The sequence below is a fragment of the Anopheles bellator genome, chromosome 2, assembly GCF_943735745.2.
Source record: "Anopheles bellator chromosome 2, idAnoBellAS_SP24_06.2, whole genome shotgun sequence".
In the NCBI taxonomy this organism is placed as follows: Eukaryota; Metazoa; Arthropoda; class Insecta; order Diptera; family Culicidae; genus Anopheles; species Anopheles bellator.
In genome coordinates, this window is record NC_071286.1 from 69379526 (window position 1) to 69403172 (window position 23647).

Genomic DNA, 23647 nt, shown 5'->3' on the forward strand with positions numbered 1-23647 from the left:
GAACCGAGACGTCAACCATCAAGCAGGCGGGCGAAACCGAACCACGATGGCGGAAGGATCGCAAATCCAAAGTAATGCCATCAGACAACATGCGGTTTCAAGATTCAATTTCGCGGAAGCTGATTACTTGCGACGTTCCGACTCTCGCTCTCTCTCTCTCTCTCTCTGGGTCGTAAACAATGTTTTATTGTATCACACGAAACGATCATCAGTCGACGGCCAGGTGTCGGGGTCGGGGAATGGGGACAAATGGCGCACCCCAATGTGCCAGGTGCGACATGTCGATAAAGGCGGAAACTCAATCTTGGCGCGGTGGTGCCACGCGAGGTTGACGCGAAAACGCAATATCGTTGAGCGAATGAGCATAAAGTGTACATTAATGGTGCAAGATGTGGGTAAAAGGCGTTCCGAAGCGGTAAGTGAGGAGGTCCTTTTTGGGACATTTTCCGACACGGCAACATTCTTAGACAGATTAGGAAGAGTTGAAGTGTCGCTTAAGGGCAATCTGTACGTTCGGTTTTTTGTGGCGACCCTGGAACGAATTTTTTGTTCGAACAACAATGAAGTTAGTGTTTGTTTGGCGCTTCGTTTCGCAAGCCATCCTTCCAATAATTCAGGCTGACCTCACTTGAGATCGCTTTCCAATAGATCTCTCCGGGTGCCACGTTTCGCCACGTGGGCAGCAAACAATGCGCGACAGCGATATGGCAGGGCCACTACACGGTAAATGAGATCTCGGTGTTTGTCAGGCGTCAGTGCGGCGATAAGCACGTGCCCTGGGCTCCTGGCGTCCGGGAGTCAACACCGGAGCTCACCGAAGTGACGTGAATCGACACGTGGCAGCATCACCTTCAGCGGCGTGACTTCTGCCAGTCACCTGAACCATCGTGTCCTTACGCCATTCCAGTCGGTAGTCTGTCGGCCTCGGGGACCAGGACCGTTGTAGGCTCGCTAGGTAACAACCTGGCCCCGTAATCTTAATGAAACGATTGAGAAGATAAGCTCCGTGCCGTCGCCAATCGGTGAGCGACTAAGCCCGCCGGTGAACGTCGAACGTTCTACGAAAACGGAGCTTCCCTCTCAAGATACGTGCCCCATTCCGAGCCACTCGTTACGATGATGACTTCATCAATCTTCTGCCTCGAGACGCGAAAAAGCTGTGTCTATTTTGCTGCGGAGCTGTAAAAAGAAAACAAAACACTCATCACGAGCGCGAGCCACGCAAGACTTGGCACAGCGGCCGGAGGTCCTCGATGGGTCGGCCGGGGACAAATCGCTTTCGCCGGCTTTCGAGAGGCGTCGGTATTTGAGGCTGTCAGAAAATGTTACCAAAACGTCATAAAGATGGGCCCCGGAACAAGGTGCTTATCGGGCGGATAGGACCGGTCTTTACGCCGGGACCGGCGTGTCCTATTTGATAAGGATTACCGGAACAAACCGCGCCGGCGGCAGACGATGCGGGGATGCGGGGAACTTAAGCGCCCCGGTGCGGGGCTTCAAAATTGAAGCTCCAGTCATCAAATCCGTATCGATGCCGGCTCGGTTTCTTTCGTCCGGTTTCTTTCGCGAGTCGGGGGTTTATCTGCGCCTTGCGCTTCACCGCCGCCGGGAGTCGCCGGGGGGTTGATGGGTGACACAATTGAGCTGTCACAGGTTATGCCACGCCACGCCCCTAAGCGCGGTGCCAGCCCGCCAGACGAGCCAGTAATTACTTTGACAGCTAGTTTCAGTTTCACGGAGGGAGAAAATTGGCGACAAGAAGATGATGAAACTTAGGGAAAGATTAGAAGGGCTTCTGGGTTCTTTTCCACCCACAAAAAAAAAAAAAATCTTGCCACAAATCGATCCTTTCGATCGATCATCAATCTAGTTTCCCAGCGCGTCAGTCAATACGTCAACCGTCATTTTGTTACCGCTCGGATCTTCGCAAGAAAAAAAAGCGGACTCGTCACAGAAGGAGGCTTAACGACACGGATAATAAGAAAACGTGAGCCCGCCGTCCGGGCCCAGTAATTGAACGGTGCTGACCCAGCCCGAACGATGGCGGGGCATGTTGAAATATTTTAGTCACGCCCGAAAACACTCTGCTGAAGATGCGTCTATTGCTTCCCACGGTGCCGGCCCGCTCTGTGCCCTGTTACTTGGCGGCCTGGCAAGCCCGACAGACACGGCCCCTGATTTATATTCCGAAAGCAATCCGCCGTGTCCTATCCGTTATTCATGGTCAGCTTGGCAGCCGATGTTGGCAATCGCCGGCGACAGTTTCCGATCCATAAATTTAAAGTCCTCCCTCGGCGAACGAAGCGAAAGCGAATGAAAATCTGTTGAACGGCGAAGGCTGAAAATCTCGGCGGCGCACGCAAGTGTCTTAGGGCCAGCCGAAAGGGCCGCCGCTAATGGATCTGGGTGCATCGGAATGAATCATTCCGGGTTCGATCGTCCGAAGCCGGGCGAAGGCGAAAAAGTGGCCTGGGCGGGGATAAAGTGGCTCAACTACTTGCACGCAATTACTTCAGACGCCACGCCACGAAGGCGTAAACGTCGTCCTCGTCGTCTTCGTCGACGATGATGTTCGCCAGGATCCTGGGAGCAGATATCGAGCCTTCTTCTCCGTCCGTTGGTTGGCTCGTGTTGGGACGGTCGTGTGGGCAAACAAAGGGCGAAACGATTTCGGGATAAATACCTCAGCTTTACGCTTATGGGCCGAGCGGCAGCTGCTGTTGCATCATGTTCGCGCCACCCGTCATGCATCGCACTTGCGTTGCAACAATGAAGCGCCGAAGCGATCCGGAAAATCCGCCTCCGTCGGCGCTCGGGTGAGTGGAAAAACGTGTGCGCAACCTCCCTTTGGGAGCTTATGATAGGAGCACTGAGTCTGAGTCCGAGATGGTAGCGTACGGGAAGGTCCACCACGCTCGCTCGAGAGTTAGAAAAGTCGGGGAAAACAGTTGCACCGAGGCGAAGCGCAAAGAAGCGACTCAGGGAAATGCGAGTGGAAGCGATTTTGTGGAAATGAAAATTAACGACGTGTCAAATGTTCAAGATCCTCGCAAGCAGCTCCATACTCGGGGAGCCTGGGATCAATTGCTTGCCTGGCCTGGCGCTGCATACATTGCATAGCAAATGAAGGCTGCGATGCTGATGATGCTCCTGCCGCCCGACGGAGAAGCCAGCAAAAAGGGGGCACCGCGCACGAGAAGGAAGCGCCAAAAGTTAACCGAGAAACATGATGAAGGCAAAACATGAGAACCGATACCACCGCAACGTGATGCCGGGACGTGAAGCCGGGTTAATGCTATTTATGCGCTGGTGTGTTCGTTTGTGCACCCGGCTGCATATGTGGTGCCAATAAATTGAACATTCTCCGGATAACGATGTTCATTACCGGGGAATGGAACCCGATTCCGGAGCAACACCAAAAAAAAGAAGCAAGAAATGGCATATTATTTATAAAGAACGCGCACAGGACGGCAAGGAACCTCGGAGCATGATTTATGCAAAACACTTTCGACACCGTGCAGCATAACGTGCACCGAACGGCGGTGCATTTTCGAGAAACATTCCTTGCATCATTTATCTCTTCCGCGTGATGTGTTCGGTGCGCGCATCCTATCGATAGCGTGAATATATGGACGCACTAGCTCCAGGGGACGCACCCGGATGCTAACGGAGCGAGTCCTTTCGGTTAAATAATTTTCTCCGGGAAAGCTGACTGCTGTGGCGCCTGCAGGACGCCTTCTCCACAGCTGGAGCGCTTACCGACCCGAGGCTCCTTAATTACCGGTATGCAAAATCTTCTCACGTGACTTCTGCTTCGTACGCCGCAGCTTGACGAGAAGCATTAGCTACTTCGCCATAAGTCGCCGGAGGACTGTGTTCGCAGACGTTGCTTACATTCGTGCCTGTTACAAGGCAAGGCCTGAAGGCCGCAACCATAACATTCTCCAGTGCTACGTGTGCATTCCTAAGCGTTCTTTTTGCGTGTGCAGATGAATAATTAATACGAGATACGATGCGGAGGCGGCTACACCGGAGATTAAAGGCACTGCCCAGCATGGGTTCCCATAGGCTGTATGATGGGATCAGACTGCCAGGAATGAGCCGTGTGTGCGCGTGTGTGGCACGGTCTATGATCCTGCGGAATGTTTCCGTCTCTCGTAATTGAATCTCCGATTCGGTTAGGCGCAATAGGCAGCCTATCGGTTTCCGATTATCACATCATGGCTGGCAACCTTTTTGATGCTGCTGAAATATTAAAACGCCGAGACCGACGTTCGACCGCCATCGGCGCCACCGGTTCGGGAAGCATTCCGATTTATTCATCAAATTAAGCACGAGTTATGCTGGAAACCGATGCCATTCCCTTGGCCACACGCAGAGAGCGAACGGGTTTTGCTGAGTAATCGGGGATTCAAATCGGTCGACCTTCAGCATCGGCATCTACAGCTTGATTCGGGCCGAGCATTCGAGATAACTCAATTTATCCCTTCACCGTCGGTCGCCGGTCTGTATGTAAATACCAAGGAATCAGTTCTGCCTACTCAGGCTAGTTACGGTTACGGGGGAACCCAATCGCAGCTTTTCCTCCGGCACACAATCTTCTAATGCAACCGGCACCTTGCCGGTTGTAAACAAATAAAAAGCCCAACAGGACCAACATATGCAAACCGGTTGGTTCGGTGCGTGCGTGCGTCCTAAACATCCTCCGTAGGATAAAGATGTGCGCCAGGGTTTTTTCGCTTATGTTGGACTGCTTCTTTTCGCTGTTTGCTTGTTTTGGCTCGTGAAATGTTTCAACAAACTTCCCATGCGGCCGGTTCGGTTCGGTTTTTGTTGCGCGCAGGACGAAAAGCAGTAGAGAAAAACCGACCGACCGGCGACCTCCGAACCGGACCGATGTTTTATGCGTCATGAAGGGCAAAAAGTGTGGCCCCAAAAATACGATGACGCAAACCCTCGTCGGAGCAATTTATTGGTTGACCTTCCGTTGTGGCCCCGCGCGACCCGGGCGCTATATTTCGCTACATTTTAATGCTCCGCGGGCAGTCCATCGCTGGTGACGCGCCAACCGTACCCTTCGTCCTTTCGGGAAGCGACTACGTTCATATTCGGAACCGGCAGACCGAAAGACCGCCTCAAGTTCCGACCGGCAAGAGATGCGGAAGGTGCGCACGGATTGTGTAATCGAGCCGAGCGGTCGGCCACCAGCTGGTGGTGCACAGAAATATGCTCGCTCAATTTCATTAGAAAAGTTTTGACGCTAAATTTCGTGGCATTAAGCGGCGGCCTCGGCGATAGCTGCGGCGGTCGCGGAGGCTGCGGCGGCACGCACCAGGCACAAGAAAAGCAATCAAGAAAAACCAATTATTCGCAAATGAAATCATTTTAATCTGTTTGCTTATTAGCGGAATCTTTGGGTGTTGTTTTCCGACTTTTGCGTTTTTCCGGTGCGTGCCAACGGGTCGTTTATCTTCCACCGTCGTCGTCGTCGTCCTAGCCGAGGAGGCCACCGAGCGCACACCCGATTCGGACGCGTGTTTTTGGGAACATTGGGACCGTCGGAAGCACAGCATCAGAGCAGAGCGGAGAAGGAAGCGGAACGGAATCTCTGCTCCACGGACTGCGCCAAGATTGATCATTATTTTAATTATTCCCACACAAACGGCGACCGCCCAATGGACCGTGCGGTCGGTTCGTGTGGTAATTGCTAAACGCTTCGCTAGCAGGGTCCCTTTTGGAACGCTTCAACACCTTCCGGGGCGCTTCGGAGGCGGTAAATTGTTGGGGCCGGGAAGTTTTATTGCGCGGACGGTCTTGCGCCGTTCCACGTGGCCCCATTTGGCACATGCTTCACGCCCACACGGTCCACGCTTTGCGGTCGTCTCCGATCGAAAGGGAAACACCCCATCCGTGCCGTCATATTTGATCAGGATCCTGGGAACCGGTGCCATGTGCGGCCCGCATGAACACCGTTCGTCGTTTTCTTTTTTTTCTAGACAGCGCTCCGCTCATGACAAGGGTGCACCCCCTTGTAGCCCTTGTTTGCCAGCCACCACCCACCGCCCGTAAATGGCGCCGAAGAAAGTTTGTTCACGTAAAAGTGAAAATACAATCGTCGGGTCGGGCCCATTTTTGACAGCACTCAGGCCGGCCGATCATTGAAATGGAAAATTGAGACGGTGAAAGTGTGCGGAGTGGGCGAAGGGAGAAAAAAAAAACGAGGCCGGAAAGTAACAACGAACCGGAAACGGGGTGCATGAAATCGGGCGGCTTGTGGCGCACCCCACTTAGGGGAGGCGCTTTCGATGGCAACCCCACGCATGAGGTGATTAGTCAGATTTCGCGATATGCCGACGAATGTGCTGATGGCAGGATCGCACTGTCGGCCGGCCCCCGTTTTCAGTAGTAGCTGCTGGAAGTAATGGTTCCTTCTGCCCGAAACCGGCGAGGTTCCTCGGCCAGGAGAAGACTAACAAAAGCAGCAATGAAGCAGCAGTTTTGCCACCGACCATCGAACGGGGCTTGATATCTTTGTATCGAATATGAACAGCATCGGGGAAAATGGGTGGTGGCTTGATGATGTGACCCCTCTCGCGTGGTGTCGGAAGCGAAGGTCGGGTGTTTTCGCAGCCCAAACGCCAGTTTGATCGACCACTTTCATGCTCGTTATGCAACACAGACCTGGTTATTATTTATAGCAGTGGCGGTTGCGAAGGATCTGGCCATGAACTCAACGAAATAATTTCATTATATTTCTATTGAAGGAAAACTTAGAGAATCTTTTTTCATAAATTAAGTAGACGATTTCGATGCTGTCTTGAAACACCCTCCAGCAGATTGGGCGCATCATCCCGTCGGTGGAGAAAATGATTATTCACTCTTTTCCCGTTCACAAACGCTACGATTGCTGCCGGGGATTAGGATGGAACCGAAAATCTCACCTGCTCCCTCACTCAACCCTTGACCAGCGGCCGAAAACCGGACGCCCCGGAACTCGAGCTGTTTGTGGCAATATTTTTATTAACATGCCTTCTGTGAGTCAATTTTGTGTTCGATGATTAATTATCCTTTCACCGGGCGCGTTTCGTCGGGACAATATTCTAGATCGTACGCGTGTATGTGTGCGAAGTCTTTATCGGTGCGATTAAGGCCACCGAGCGGAATCCATGTAACGTGCCTCATAATGGCGATGACCGAATGTTCCTACTTTCTGGAACGCCCGAATGATGATTGCCATGCGCCGCCGTGAAAGGCGAAAACAGAAAGGACAACAATGAAAGTCGGAACCAACTGGAAGGAAGTGGTGTACTTGGGCAACTGTAACCGATTATTGTTCACACCAGCATGACCCCGGGGTGGGAAAGCTCCGGACGCAGGGTGGTACGAAAATCTGTGCCGCAAACAAAAGGGAAAACTAATGAATTTTCGTCATCCACAGCTTGTTAGTTGGCGCCGAGTCACCAGCAAACAATCCTTAACGAACCCGAATGACATGAGCCATTCGGTGGCCTGCCCGGCGCTAGGCTAGGCAGTTAATCGTTGGCCCGTTTTCCGTCTGCTGAGTATTTATGCTGAGGCTTACTACCGAAGCGCGGCGCTCCGAAGTGAGCCCCTTTACTACCCCAGAGTTTGATGGTCAGCATTTGCGTTTGTAATTAGTTGTCGGCGTAAGGCGTTGAGAAAAACTTTCACCTACTACGCCGTGCAGCTTCCGTTTCGATCTGCTCCTTGTATCCTGGCTATTCATTAGATTGATGGCTCGGCATCCAAGGAACCGGGTGGAGTGACATTCGAGTGACGCTGAATAACGCATGACATCGGCAAACGGACCGCTCGTTCTCATAAACGGAACATGAGGTTTCTACTTTAGATTCAATCGCTGTCGTCAACGCAGGCTGTGAGCGCCCAATCCAATCGAAGCAACCGACGCCCGCGCTGGCTGTCAGAAAAGCTGGGACGCTGACTGAAGATGGAACCGAGACCAACCGAATCGTGTCAAGTTCGACGCCCGAAAGAGTGCTTCTTTCCGCAGGTTTCTCTCGACGACGTTCCGCCGGAGGACCGCAACACGCTGCTGGCGTTCATGTACGGACCGTCCGACTGGAAACGCCTGGCATGGGCCGCAGCGGAAGCGCTTTTCCCGCGATGGGCCACCACCAGCGAGACCGGTAAGGAGCAGGATTTTTATCGATTACGAATATTTCTCAAGGACAACCTCACGGTTGGTCCACGGGGGGTTGTGGTTGGAGTTCACGGCTCGAAACACGCTTTTCCGCTCCACAGCAACGCCGGCGCCGGAGGCGCATTTTCCTCGGGCGCACGACTTTGACTGACCCCCCGTCCAGGCACGAGTGGAAAGTGGGCGGAATCTGGAACAGATCGTGGGAAGCGGTGGATTCGGAATTCTCGGAAGCACCCGAAAAAAAGAGAAAACGATGTCGATCCATGTTGGGCGGAACGAGATACGGGGTGAAGAACCTGCCGGACAGACGTTCGGTTTCTCGCAAAGAATGGGCCGAAAATTCGAATAGATATGCCGTCAAGATAGCCAAGGAGCAGCCGTCCACTGTCGTCGTAAGTACGATCTTCTACGGCGACCAATTCGTAGGTCCGTTTAATCCGATGCCAAGAAGCGGGCCCATCCCGAACCCAACTCAGTAAAGGGGCATCCGCAGCGCGACTGTCGGTAGCATAGATTTTCCCTCCCCCTTCGGAGACGCCCGCCAGTGCTGTAATAGGATTAGCAGCACTTCCGGGCTTGAAGTGTTTGCCGAGCCGGTTCCCAATCTAAATTGCAAATGTGTATTTACCTAAATAAGTGCTGTTCGTCAGTACCCAGAAGATTTTCAGTGGATCCACCATAACGCCGATCAGTTGCAGTATCACTAGTCAAAACCACAAGTCGTGCTCAATGCACATGTTGCGCCTCCTGCACCGTACGGCCGAGGACCTTTCCAGACACCTCTCCAGAGGGAAGCCCTACGGGCTCGGTTGAGCTCGGAGAGCCTGCTTCTTCCGGGGGAATGTTACAATCCGTTTACGTCGTCACAATCGAAACGCTTCAGACAGTGTCGCAACAGCAACCGGTTCGAACCGGTTCGAACTCACACCCGAGCGCGGAACATCGGAGCCGTTCACTGTCACTCACCCACAATTAAAATCCCGGTTTGCTTTGCCTGTGATGCTGAGTTTTTCTCTAAATTACATTTAATTCCTAGAAAAAAGGGGTACGAAACACAATTAAGCGCAAGCTGTGTGAGGCCCGGCCCGAAAGCTCGTCCCGCACTCACGGCGAGCCAGGCTTTCGAGGACTGGTTCGTGCACAAAAAGACAAGGATCGCTTTCCTTTGCGTGCCTCCCGTCGAGCGTGAAAATAATGGTGAGTTTTTGGCGGACCACTCTTCCGGGGACCGCAAGAAGCAGCACGACAAGGACGATGAGGACGGGACCACCGCTTTATGTGTGTGCTGTGTTGATGCTGTTATAATTACAGAACTTTTGATGGCTGTGTTTGTGGTTTGTGGTTGCCCCGGTTTCGCTCCGCCACCGGCCGTTTTCGACTTTATGTTCCGCTTTTGAGCATGTCGTCCTTGCGTTTTATTTTACCCCCCCTTTGCAGGGTAAAATCCCATCAGCGGCCATCGTCACCACGGCCACGACACAGCTACGGGCGCGTAAACATATATTTCACGTTTTCCCATCTCCCGCACTCCGGTGTTGCCCTGCCAGTGCCGTGATGCAATTATTCGCTGGATTTCGGTGATAATCCGGCTTCAGCCATGCTCGAAACTGCGAACGTGAAGCTTAGTGGTCGGGCGACCGTGTCCTTTGGGTTGGCGCGGCGGAACACACTTGGCAACCGAGCGGACAGGACGACGACGACGACGCCCGACTGGCGCGTCGCTAGGCTGCCCCCCGGGTCTCCCCGATGATGAATGGCCAGCCGTGGCCGGCGTTGCATGTGAGCTGCACAATCTTTCTCATCGCTGCGCGCGGCAAAAATCTCTTCACACAAGGCGTTTGGCTGAAGTCGGTTTCGGTAGCCCGCACACCCTGTGGGCCCTCTGCGGGGCCAAAGGAGTGAACGTAATTTTTCTTTTCATCGAAACACACACGGAAACGGACGCACCAGAGGGACACGCCGGGTGGTCATTAATTTTCCTCTCACTCGCTGCGTAGTGTGCGCCCCGAGCGGTAATATCTTTGTCGCTAGCGCCACGGCCACCGGCCAACCACAATCAGGACCACATTCGCACACACACGCACACACACACACGCACGACACTTTTGCGCGTGGAACATATCCATGGGGCAAACCATCAACGGCAACGGTGGAGAAGATGCTGCATTGAAAGACCGCAGCACCAGCGGCCGGATGCTCGAAGACGGTGAAGGAAACACACACTCACGCACACAGACCAACCATTAATCCTTACGCAGGACACACATGCTCGAGGGCCACAGGAAGATCCTGACGCCCCACCCGGCCTGAGACGGGACGATCCACGTGTGCCTTTTTCGCGTCACGCAACGTGAAGTGTGGCTTAGATCTCGGCTCTGTTTACATCACGGTTAAGGCGGTTATGTAATGAGATGCGCCGAGGAAATGCCTGGCCGGATACGCACAGAAACACGTATCCTCACGTTCCGGGAACAGAGCCTTGCTCCGTGTTCACTGCAATGCAATTACGGCGCCTGCCATCGTCGCCTGACGCACCGAGCGCCAATGTGATAAGGATGTCGGCGCTTCCTTATTATCATCCTCCGCACCGACTCGTTAGCGCAAACAGTCACCAGCACCACCCCCTCCCATTTTCCGGGGCGGCTTCCCGACCCCACAAAAAAGGATGGCAACGGAACGGAAGTGTAGCACCAGCACCACCTGTGTCTGGTTCGCGAGGAAGCCCTTTTGAGCCTGAGAACACTCGGATCCTGACTGACTGGTCGCGTGTGCGGTTAAAGATAAACTGACTGGCCGCCTTGACGGCGAATCGGGCACCGATCGGCCGATTAGTTTGTGTATCGCTCCACTCCGCGAGTCCGATCACCGGGTCGGTTCGGTTCTCCACGGTGCAGCCAACTCCGGCTCCGGCTCGGTTCGGCTCGGGAAAGCTCCGACAGGGAAAGCTTCCCGGCACGAACCCCGGCCGTCGGCACAGCGTTCGGGTGCTCGAGTCGGAACGCAGGCGCTCCTTCGAGTCCTTCGCATCGATCGAGCAACGGCACTGCCGAATGCAGTTCGTGTTGACATAGGACCGCCAAGCTTTCGGTGCATCCGGTGATGCACCCGATCGCTGATAAAGCAGGATTCATTCACCGGGCACTCACCGGGAGCGCCGGTCGGAAATCGCGTGAATCGGAGTGAAAGTGGCAATTTGGGAGCATAATTTGAGCTCGGCCGGTGGAGTGAATCTCATTTCCGTTTTTCTGTGGCACGGCAGAGAATCACGGCGGTTAATCGGAGCCAGTCCTGCCAGACGCTAGTTATCGGTTTTCGATTCGACAAATACGCGGTGTTTACAAAACCCAACGGGAATACGTAAATTAATCGATCAATCGATCTTTTTTCATAAGATCGTTCAGAAAACATAACACTCTCCTGGCCCACCAGACAGGACAACCCATGGAAGGCTGTGATTCGACCACGACGCCCTAGCTTCAGCGGTCCCTGTCATCGTCGCTTTGTGTGATGTGTTTGCTCATTCGGAGCACATTCCGCTGGGCACAGCACAACACGTGCCCGGAACTGATCCTGCCCATTAGGGGCGTTTCGACAGCGTGGTCCGTCTGGCGTAAATCCCTTGGGCAAACAAACGCCCGTTCTGGCGTGGTTGACATGCAGCAGCACAGGATGCACCGCCCGAGCCGAACCGATGGCCCGGCAAGGTAACGGTCGGCCGATGGCACATAAGCTTTCCTGATGGAACTATCAATTCCGTATTAGTCGCTGCCCGCGCGCCGGTTCGGGTTGGGTTTCCGGACCCACAAAATTCACGACACAGTTTGGCGAGGTCCGGCCCCGAAAAGTGAACACAGCTCCGAGTGTCATCAGCGTTGACCGGGCTGGGTGCCCAGAGCGCTCGGGATCAAAAGTCAACAGATAGACAACGCCTAGACACGAGGACGAAACATATAAATAAAGATTTCCCGGTGCCATCCCACTACGCCCCTCTACACCCCAACAGGCTTACTGGGAACAGGGACCGAGCGGTTTTTCCGGCACAGCGACCGGCCAGCGGTCTATCGGCAGTTTTCGGGCCATTAACCGAGGAGCCGGGACCGGCGGACCGTCGGTGCAGGCAGGCTTATCTGATCCTTTTTTCTGTTTTCCCCTACGGACAACAAATGATCCTCTGGTCGGGAAGTTTCTTCCCTGAATTTCTTTGACAGTTTCTTAGACACATTGAGGAGGGCTGGCTCTGCCGAGCGGACGCCGCAGAAGTTTGCAGACGACCAGTGTCCCTTTCGGAACGGCCAATCTTCAATTATGGAGCAAGCGGACGGAAACCGCTTTCGTTTTATGTTTTCCACAGTTTTCCCAGCACAAAAACAGGGGGCCCCGTCCGGACCCCATGTGCCAGGGGCGCCAAACTGCGAATGATTTTATTCATACGCAAATTTAAGGCAAATCTCTGCTCCTTTTTTTTTCTTTGCTCCGCTCAACTCAACGTGACACCCGGAATTAAATTATTTTTGAAAGCTATGCAGTTTTGGTGGAAAAAAATTGTGTCCTTCAGTTCAGGTCCTGTCCTTTTCACTGGACTCAGCTCGAAAGCGCATTCCGTGCCGGTGGCCCCACCAACTGGCCGCCCGGGTTCGCATTGTTATTTCGATCGCTTTTAATTGGACGGTTGGCATGTTTTGTCCTTTGGCAAAGCCCAGAACCCGAACACGAGCATCGGAGGCTGCTCGCTTGGCGGTCGCAAGCAGCCTGGTGGTTCGATCATCGCTGCCGGCGACGGTGGCCCGGGACGGCCGAAATCACAATCCCCCGAACGGGGTCAAGAAAATGAAAATCGTTGGAAAAGCGGTGCGACGGAACCGAGTCGAAAACGGCTGGCCGGCCGGACAACGTTTACGGTGCTCGGTTTACGTTTTCATTATTTTCCATTCCGTCGCCGGGGGTCAAGAGGGTGGCTGGTCCTTCCGGTGGTTAGCCGTACCATTTTCTGGACCTTCGCATACGTATGTTCGGATGGTGGTGGTTGAAGAAAAATTGGAAATCAAGTACCCTGCGCCGGTCCTGGCGGGTCTCCTGGACGTATTCTTTGCTTTCGATCTTTCGGTGGACCGAAGGTTGTTCAATCCACCGTCGCACCGGTGATCGCAGTTTTATGGCGAATGGCTTCGATTGTCGTAATTGTTGGCGGCCACCGGCCAATGCTAGCGACTTTCCTTCGGCTAAGCGCCGCAGTGGTGGTGGTCATCCAGGTTGGGACTGGTTTTACCGCAACCCACAACCACCGCCGACAGCCGAGGTATGCTTTAAAACGGTTGTTAAATTTACGCAGCCATAAGGTTTTTTATGGCTCATCATCCACGGTTGATCCTGGGTTACGCCAGAGACCGTCGCCCAGGATGCTCGGGAACTGATGCTCGGGCCCTCGGCCACCGTTCGTTCGTTCGCTGAAGGACGAAAACAAGTGTTTTTGCCATGATTTCTATTGACAGGTGAAGTGCACATCGTTTCCTTGCGATGGCAGCGGGGTCGTAAAGGAGCAAGACACACCCGGAACCGCCCAGCTTGGTGTGCGGTCGAAATAATTGGGAGGTTTTTACGACTTATTTAAATAAGAGGCAGTCCATACGTTCACTCACTCAACACCAGGAGTGACCGCACCGATCGGTTGCAGACCGACGGCGAGGACAACGGCGCGGCGCGTCACCAGCGGACCATATTAAGTGGGATAAAATGAATAAAATTGCTATTTTATGACTGCACAATATAATCCAGCATTAATCATTCCATTGTTGCCGTGTTGCAGGATTGTTGCGAATCGAGCCGAAACGTAGTGAGGTACGTGTTTACTCTCTGCAACAGCCACAGCAACGGCGAATTGAGTGAGGGCAAATGAGAGGAAAAAAATTACACCGGAAAGGATTTGTTGTGTTAACATGATTCGTTTAATTAAATACCCTGGCCCCGATGATGGAACTGTGCGCCCGGTTGATCCGTAGTTTGCTATTTTCCCCCGGAAAACAAGGGCTCGAGGCTCGATGCTTCGTATAATTAATTCCAAAGGATGCTTTTACTCTACCGTAGAGGCAGCTCGTTTTAATTTGTTTCACTTTCAACATTCAACCGTCGTCGCCGCCAATAAAACGCAACACTATTGATTGAAGATTTACGACTCCATAAAAGTCTTCGTGACTCTAGGCCGGTAGCCCAATCGAAACAAGCGTTTTAATCATATTTGGAAGCTTTTAAGAATTAGAAGCACTCAAAGCGTTTGTGAAAAGAAGAAAGTGGTCCATATTTTGGGCTTCGTTTCATTTCGCTTTCGGCACGCCATTTCAAAGCTGCGGGTGAAGTTTTGGCCGAGATTACGACTCATTCCGGTAGACATGCACATTTTTGCGAACCAAACGCCGCAACGGTGATTGAATGAAATTCGCCCGAAAAAGGTACGCCCATGAGCATGAAGGGCATGCCCATCTCGCTGCGACGAACAAAAATGTTTCCAGCGTGGGAAAATTAAATTATTAAAATCGGGGGCCAGACGTGGTCGGGTCAGGATCGAAAAATATCTCCTCCTCAAACAGCGGCGGTTACGGAGGCTCCAATTTCTATCATGCGTTTGCTTAATATTATTCTGTCCGACGTCAGCGTCCATCCGTCCAGCACCATCTAGCCGAATGGCGAAAGGACAACGGCAACGAATGGCCATAATAAGCAAACGAAATTGAACCTAATTTAAATCTGGAAAAGTAATTTTAGTCGAGCACTGCGGGAAAGGACCGCGGACCACTTTTTTGGTTCAGTTCCGGCGCTCCGCAGTCGGCAACTTCTTGGTCCGCGAAAACAATGCTAATAAGGGGCCAAGTATCTGTGTGAACCCCACAAGAAAACTGACTATGCTGGCGGTACCGGGAAAACAGTTCAGTCCTGGCATCCGCTGCTGGGAACTGTTCGGTTCGCCTTAGACGGCTGGTTGAATGATCCGGCCAAGCCGAGGGCAGCGATCCGAAGTCCTTAGCGACAGGGCGTCACGTGGTGGGAGTGGGAAGAAAATGAATGAACTCCATCGCCGGACGGGTGATTGAATGAGGTTCATCGCACGAAGCACCATTAAATATCACTTTTTCAAAGCCCAGTTAATTTGCTTCCCACAACGAAACCAAAAATATTGGCCCCAACCGAGCTTCAGCTTTAACTTGAAAAGGACAACTTGGCATGAAATGACCAACAAAACCATGCTCAGCTCGTAGACAAGATGAGTTTTCACCTCAAGGAGATCGGTGATCTATTTGTGGTCCTTAATTTTATGCAGGATTCAACTCGTTTCCGGTCGGGGTTGGGAAGTCAGAATAAAGCAGTCCCTAGGCGCCGGCTCGGCGAGGCTGGCAGCCCGGAAGGGATTGTTTGCGAAATCAATTAGATTTCCTCCTCTGTCCACAATGGCCAGCAAATCGGTACAAATTGCTACCGATACCCTACGAAACCCGTTCGCCCGACGATTCGTGGATGCTCTGTTCGTGTTTCGTTCAGCCAAAAACTTTACACCGATGGTCGACTGGCCCACTTCTTATCGCCGTGCTTCGATTAAGGAGCTGTAGTTTCGATTCCTGGCCCGGTCGGTGGGGCAGAGGGTAATTTTCTTTAATTTTCCAACCAACCCTCCCGCGCTAGGGCGGATGGTTGGGAAAACAATTTCCTGCCGGCTTGTTGTTCTCGTTAATCGATTTGAGCATCGTCATATTTGCCACTGGGTGTTGATGTTAGCCTTTCCGGCAGCTACGGCAGCCCTCCCGGCGAGCTTTCTCAATCTTCATTAGACGCTGACACGATGAAGGAAGCAATCGGTTCCGAGGCATCCGATCCGTAGCGTCGGGCCCGGAATCGGTCGTAAGCCGGAACCGGAGCCGGCGCGAGAAGCATCTTCTAAAATGTCGAGTGCCATTAAACATAATAAGCCAAACGAACTGATAATTATGTAATTCGAGTATTCTCAAGTGCAGGCAAAGTCGCGCCTTCAGTCGTCCTGGGAGCTCTCTCTCTCTCTTTCTTTTTCTTTCTCTTTTTCTCTCGTAGCACTCTCGGTAGTAACAAAGGCTTCTAACGACGGAAACTGAAAACGAAACAAGAGCCAATTTGTTTACGTCGGCCACGATTGCGTCCGGAAAGTTGACTGCAAACGAAACGGACGACCAACCTGGTCACAAAGGTGCCTAGCGGCGGCTGTCACGGTGTCATTGTAAGGTATAATTGATATCGGCCTCGAAATGGACCGGCTCGGGCGAACTGTTGGAAGAAGGAAAGTTTTACAAAGTTCTTACATTTAATAATTGTACCGTGACTTAGTCAAGGCCATCTCTCGGAATGAGTTGATCGTTTCGGAATCACAAGTTTTGCCAATGAAATTGTTGGATAATGAGAACAGCTTATAAACAGAGAGAAATAAGCTTAATAGCTTTAAAATAAGTAAAAATAAATAAAATTGATTAAAATTAGTTTAAGAAAAAAACAACTAGAGATGAGTGGCGCAGGGTAGCAAGGATCTAGCTAAAGTACGATGTTCGATGAATTGGCATACCTTCTCTCATTTGTTAATGCTCTTTGAACCATTATACGAATTTTCAACGTGGTTCGAAGCAGAGGCGTTGGCATTATTTCTAATGCACGATCCCTCGGCGAACCAGACAGTGCCCATTTAGATCGCTTTCGATTGGTGTGACCCATGGAGGGGACTTCAAAGGATTTGCTGGTGCAAGTGACGGGAATTTAGAAAAACACAGCCAACGAACCCAGCATTCACGGCATTATGTCCAAGGTCCGATGCACCGAAAAGCATCGTCTCGGCTATGATTCCTCGCGAAAGGGGCGTTTTCCCACGGGCGTCGATTGAATGGTGCAGCGGGGTTGTGCTCGACCGCATCAACGAACACACGGTTTTCCCGGGAAACCCGTCTGCCGGCTTGTGGCCAAACTGTGTCCCAGCCTCGGCCGGCCATCGTGCCATCGGTCAATGTTTGAGGAAGAAAGCAAAGCAAACATCAATCTCGAAATGAATTACGGCGGTGGGGTACCGAGGACGCCAACGACGGCGATGGTTGAACCGCCAAAAACATGACATTTTCCCCCTGTGCCCTGGCCACGGCCGCGGCTCGCTGAGTGGGCAATATCATCACAGATTGATATGTCGAAACGGTAGATCGCGAGCCGTTTTTTTTGGGTGCCCCGTATTTTGCCCGGATCTAGTCACCTTCCGCAGAATCAGGTTGCGCACAGCCCCCAACAGGTCCTTTCGACCGTTTCGGCCCGGACTAGCGCCGAGCATATGCGCCGATAATGTTAGAACCGACCGCAGACACAGAAAGCGCCGGCCATGGCGCGGTCCTTTTGGGGTGGTTTGAAGTCGGGCTAAAAAACCCCCAAAACAGCTGGGACCGTATCGGAGCTTCCGATCGGACGCTGGACCGCCGCTCGTTGGCGGAGTGGTGTTTGTTTATGGACCCTACCCAGGGCCCGCCGGTGGTCGGCTAATCAAAAGTCACATCCGCTGGCGCACCGGCACCGGATGATGAAACTGGCACTCGGGCGATTGCATTCCCGGCCTCCCGACGAAAGTGAACCAAATCAACCGACGATATTTGCGTCCGACCCGACCCGGTGTCCAATCAAAATTCGCATACATATATTTATATACCCGGCTGGTGCGGTTTTCCAAAGTTTATCCCACCGCTCATAAATACTCGTGGCCGGTGGCGGTGCACTTTCGCGCGTTTCGGGTTACGAACCCCTTGTGCGAAGGTGACGGCGACCGGTGGGCAGGACATTCTGCTGCTGATGGGATCACGGTAAAGCACTCCAAAAGTTATACGATTCGGTAGCGCGGCTGTCTGCGGCATCGTACAGAAAGGACCTCAGGAAACAAAACAACTCTAGCGGCGAATAACGAAAGCAATCGAATGAATTGCATGCGGCGTTGAGGTACCCGTTTGGCAGCAGTTACCTGTCGTTGACGGATGGCTCAGGGAGCTTACTGTCACACTGAACTGTCCTTCGCACGGGTACACACCGTATTATGGATGTCCGCGAGAAAAAGGACAGTGCGCTTGGCTGCGAACATGAGCTACGAGTGAGTCCTAAAGACAGCCTGTTTGAACGAAACTCGACGTTGCCATTCACACTTTGCACTGAAGGCTACGTTCCTGTTGCCGGTTGCCTATCGTCTTACACGCTTCTCGGCACTTACGGCGCAACAAGCGAGCTCGGGTGCAATCCTTCCTTCGCGTTGAATATCATTTATCTTTCATTCTCTCGGCTCTAAGCACGGCTATGGCACGGCTTAGAGAATAAAAATCGAACGACAAAGGCGAAGGATAAGTGGTTTAGGTGCGTACGTTTCTGTGTTCACCTGCCGTTCAAAGACACTCGAGCCGAGTCGATGCAACGTACATTTGTAATTTTAATGCTACACTGTGAAACTATGGTGCCCAAACTACGCACTCAACGAGTTGGAAATACCATCCGGCAAGAGTTGCAATGCACAGTTTTTTCACTGCATTTCATGCAGCCAAAGTTCATTCGTTAAAAGGCGAGGTTTGTGGAGCTTAAAAACTCCGCTTCCGCTGTTACAGCGTTCGCCAGGGGCATTGACAAAGGTTGAAATGAGCGGAAAAGCGAAAAAAAAAATGTAACGTCAAATAGCGGCACTCGACCCATGGGAGCGGCAATTTCGAACACATACGTTCCTTCGGTCCCCGTTTTTTGTTTCACGCGAATCGAAATTGTCTGCCATTCTGGCTCCTGCTCTTGTTTGCCAAATTGCAGCGCGAGTGAGCAAGGGAGAAAATTGACCATTTCCTACGGTGTAATACATAATTTACGGTGCGACGATGATTGAAATCGGTTGAAAAGTACCGCAGCGCCGCCCAAAACGAATGTCGGACCGGGACTGAGGAGCTGCGATTTTTATTCCCTTTTTTCCCGCTCGTTGGCTTGTTAAACCGATACATTCTCGGTGGTGATTGGCACGCGCGAAAATCATGGTGAGCTATAAATTTTCAACTGCTTCGCCCCGTACTCGGGACCGCGGGACCCCGTCATCGAAGGCCGCATGTTCAATCCATTCGAATTGAGGTCGAAGAAAGCGAATGAAGGGTACGATTGTTTTTTTTTTTATTTGGCGCCCGCACACGATGGATTTCAGTTCGCCTGCCAACGGGCCCGGCATGTGGAACGGAAGTGGGCGTGAAGTGAGCGAGGAAAATGCAGAGCAGCGATGATAATGTATTCAAATTATAAGCAAATATTTTCCCTCGTTTTCCCGTCCGACCGAGATGTGGAGGCGCTATGAAAAGCGACTCATCCGGCCTTCACCGGTGGTGCGATGGTTGCCATTTCCCTGGCATTGGCACTGGTCGGCTTCGAGTGGGACGCCCGGCAGACTCGCCCCCCAACCCGATAATTGACAGTGCGATTTGGGAGCGGGGCCAGCGAGGCCGCGTGGATGGCTTAACCTGCGAAATGAAATGTGGAACCGTGCGGCGTGCGAACCATCAAAGCACCCGGAACATCCACATCGGTAAGGAAGCATAAATCTTGCGCGCGCCGAGTTGGCGCAACAAATGGTAAAGCGTTTCGACATAAATTTGCTGCCTGGGCAAACTTTTAGACCCATTTGGTGCCACGGGGTTTTATGGTCCCCGCCAATAAAAATGGCGATTCCGCGGGCGTCAGGAGCGCTCGCCCAGGTATGCCGTAATAATGGGCGTTCGCGCGCGCCGCGCCGGACGGGACCCTAGGCCGCCCCGTCCACGTCCGCAATTGATGTCGGTCACTCTCGGCTCGACCGGGTAAGGGTTCTGGGTGTGCCGTTTCCTTGTGTTCTTGTTTTTAAGTGGGCCCACTAGTGGGTTTATGGCCGGGTAATTTCGGTGATCCGCACTCCAGTTAGCATAAATTGGCCAACGTCAAAGATGCTTGCGAGGGTAGGATTTCGGTTCGGGTTTTTTTTCGGGGTGGGATGTTTGTCGGGGCGGCTTTTAATGGCTGCTGCTGTGGTTCGTGCAAAAATTTGGACAACCCGGTGAATGATTGAAAGTGTTTCTATTCAAATGAAATCATTCTTTTCGGAAGCCTTGAGCTGCCGCAGCACTTTGAAAGCAGCATGTCTTCGTAGCAAGTCTGGCAAGGAGTCACTGGTTGGGTTTTAATTGTCATATTTCGGTTATATAAAATAATATATTCGGTGTCCGAATGAGTGAAATTTCCTTCCTTTGAAGGAGTTTTGGTAGGTATTTCTGTGAATACTCTCGTAAGTCCGAAATTTGAATGAATTTTCATAGTCCATGAAATCGTCTTGAAAGTGAACGAGTTGAGAACGAGAAATTTGCAAATCACTTGGAGCACATACACACCAGTCGGATATTAAATCGGACTTTTCCGGCTTAGAAAGTGAATACCTGCCTGATGGCGACTCAACCAAAACAAGTCAGTCCTGGGTCCAGGCGCAATTGCTATTAGTATCAATGAAGGAAGGTTTACCGTGCATGCACTCATGTCTCGTGCACTCACCAGTTATTGCACAACTTCGGACATTGCCCATCAAGCACAATTTTCCGAGGATGATCATGATTGATTCCATCCACAGGATTACCCTTCCGGACCGTAGTGTATTTGAGAGGATGCGTTGGCTCTTCGAATAGGGAAATCGTTTGCTTTAACGTGTGTACCGGTAACACGAACTAGTTCGCAGTAAGTTCTTCGGTCCTTTCAGCACCAAAAATGAAACTCGATATTCACCGATGTGTGATTCGTGAGCGGATAAGGTGCGTTTCATAATTGCTTTTGCGGCTGGACCCGAAACATCCGAGCAGACTTTTAATGCGAGAGTCAATTAGGATCGCATGCCGTTCTATATTTTGATTCTGTTGCCATTACGCCTTTTGCTCCGAGCAGGATTACGACATGTAATCAGTGTGCGGCCCCTAGGGTTCTATTTGCCTACAGGTTTAATAAGTGGATGCTGGCCTTATTGGAGCTACCGATGCCCGATTGTTTCAAGTACTTTCGAAGTGCATGGCCTGGTATTGCGATTGGTAGAAACATGTAGTTTTGGTTCTTGACCAGTTCCACAGAAAATGGACTCTGGCGCTTCATCGGTACCATCTGTAGCTGCCATTTTCCGACAGCAACTTGTTGGGCAGTTTTATACGCTCTTTCTCGATTTAAATCAAATTCATTTCAGATAAAGTGATACTGTCTCGCTTGGTGCTCTTCACCAAAACCACCTACTCGGGGGCACCATTCGCCGGGACGATTTTTTCATCGCATCTTCAATGAAGCACCCCTGAGACACCGGGCATGAAACCTGTACCGAGTTACCAACACCCTGCCTTTGAGCTCAAATTTGGTCGCCATGAAAAGCGAACCCCAACCGGCCTTTGGTGGTGGTGTTCTTTTCCAGTCCATTCTCTGCGGAGCGCCTGCGGCCGAGATTGACAGTGTTTTTCACAGAAGTTACTTTCACACCGAGCTGCTTGCCTTGCCGGCCAAGTGGTGCTCTTTCCCGAGGAGCGGACGCGCCAGCGGACGGCAGACGGCGGCGGTTATTACGATTTAACTACACCGTCCGGTCGTCCCCACCACGCGCGGAACCCTTTCTTTTGTGAACCTCAAAGGCTCTCGGGAAAAGTGGCGACTTTTCCGGGGTACTCCGTCGCCGGCGGGCCGGGTGGGAGGGCAAGACAGATTGGGGCTATGTACGAGCTCCAATTCAATCTAGTTGATAAAATCTTCACATTCTCCTCGCTCAGCGATACGGGCTCGCGAATGGGGAGTTTTTTCCGGCCCGGTTTGGGATGGGTTTTTTTTCGGTCCCCTTTCCATCGAAATGAAACCAAGAAAAGGCGCCATATAATTCGCCGGAAGCGGGCAGGACCGCGGAAATGGACAGGGACGCTCGGGACGGCAGCTTTTCAGCACTGGCTTCCCCGACGATAGAGTCGCGGAATGCCCGCGGACGGCTGATAGTTGCTATTACCACCGCCGCGAAGTACTGCAGTAGATGGGAAGTTGATTCAAGCTCTTCCGGACCCCTAACCCGTGCCCGTGGGGAGGGCTCGTGGGTCGCCCCAGTTTGTGGGGCGACTGGCGTCACGACTCGCCGTTTGGCAATTTTCTACATAAAAGGACGACGCCGGAAAATAAAAGCGACGGAAAAGCGGATCATCCACTCACCAGTGTCCCGTTCACCCGAAACCGGTTACGATGGCCCGGCGAGTGAACGAAAGCGCGCTGCACCAACTCGCCGGCGCATTCTTCGCCATGTGACATAATTTGCTTCATCTCGTAATCATTTCGCTATCGGCACAAAAGTGGCGGATGAAATATTTGGCCACACTCTTCGTTTGCCACATTTCAACGAAGGGTTTTTTTATCCTACACTCGCTCGTCGCTTGTGGCATGAAATTAAAACGATGAGCTCGATGGTAATCCGGCTGTGACGGCCGTTAGATTACACCACTTCCGAAAGTTATTCATTTTAACCCAATTGCCACGTTTTGAGCGCTTCTGCCTCACGCGCAAACCGCAAGCTTCGTTTCGGTGGCTGGAAAATCGATACCCGCAAATCAACTGGCCCCTTGTTTTGGCACCAACCATCACGAAAAGGAATCCGTTGCACCGGAAGGAGGCCACTGGGGCACGGACGGGCACCGAAACCCCGATTGTCCAACCGAAAACCACCGAAGCGTGACCAACGTGACAAAACGAATACTTTTTAATAAAGTCATAAAAAGTAGTACCCATGCGCCTTCCGCAGTCCCGTGCCGTGGCGAGTGTCTGCCCGAAATGTTGCACACCCATCGGGTTGGTGGGGAAAAAAAAACATAAAACCAACCAACCAAACGGGGCACGGGAAAGTGCTCGGGCAACGCGCTCGAGGCCAGACCGAGGCGGCCCGGCTGGAACAGCAAATGGAATCGATTGCCATGGATTTCAGGGTTTTATGGTGGAATAAAAATATCATCAGCTTAATCACCAGTCCATAAAAAGTCAACGCCAACCATTAAACCGGAACACGGGCACACTGGCCGTCGGGAGAGCTTCCGGCCGGCGAACCGGTCGGGGTGGCCGGGCTCCACCGAAGACCGACGCAAACAAAAATGAAAGCTCTAGCACACCGCGTAAAGGATACGGGCAAGCATCGCTTAAGACCGACTTGGTGACGGGGTACGCCCAAAAACGGGAAAGGCGAAAAACATATTCAGCCCGCTCCGTACCGCGCAGGACGAGCCACGCATCAGCGCGGTAACACCGGGGGAAGTCATTAAATTTTCACACTCTTTATGGCGTATGGTTTTGAAGCTGCGGCCGATACCGATACCGAACGCGCCGTCTTTTCCCATCAATCGGTTCCTGGCTGGCTTGTTGGTTGATTTTAATTTTTTTTCTTCCCATCTCTCTTTCGAACGCTCCGCG

At 52.2% G+C, this 23647-nt stretch overlaps 1 protein-coding gene across 1 annotated transcript in view; it reads right to left on the reverse strand.

Annotated features, from left to right (window-relative positions):
* Positions 1 to 8862, reverse strand: part of LOC131212055 (neural-cadherin-like) — a 101294-nt gene extending 92432 nt beyond the window's left edge. Inside the window, exon 1 of the mRNA XM_058205779.1 lies at positions 8811 to 8862. Within this exon, the coding sequence (XP_058061762.1) occupies positions 8811 to 8862 (52 nt within the window). The remainder of the gene's footprint in view (positions 1 to 8810) is intronic.
* Between the last annotated feature and the right edge of the window lie 14785 nt (positions 8863 to 23647).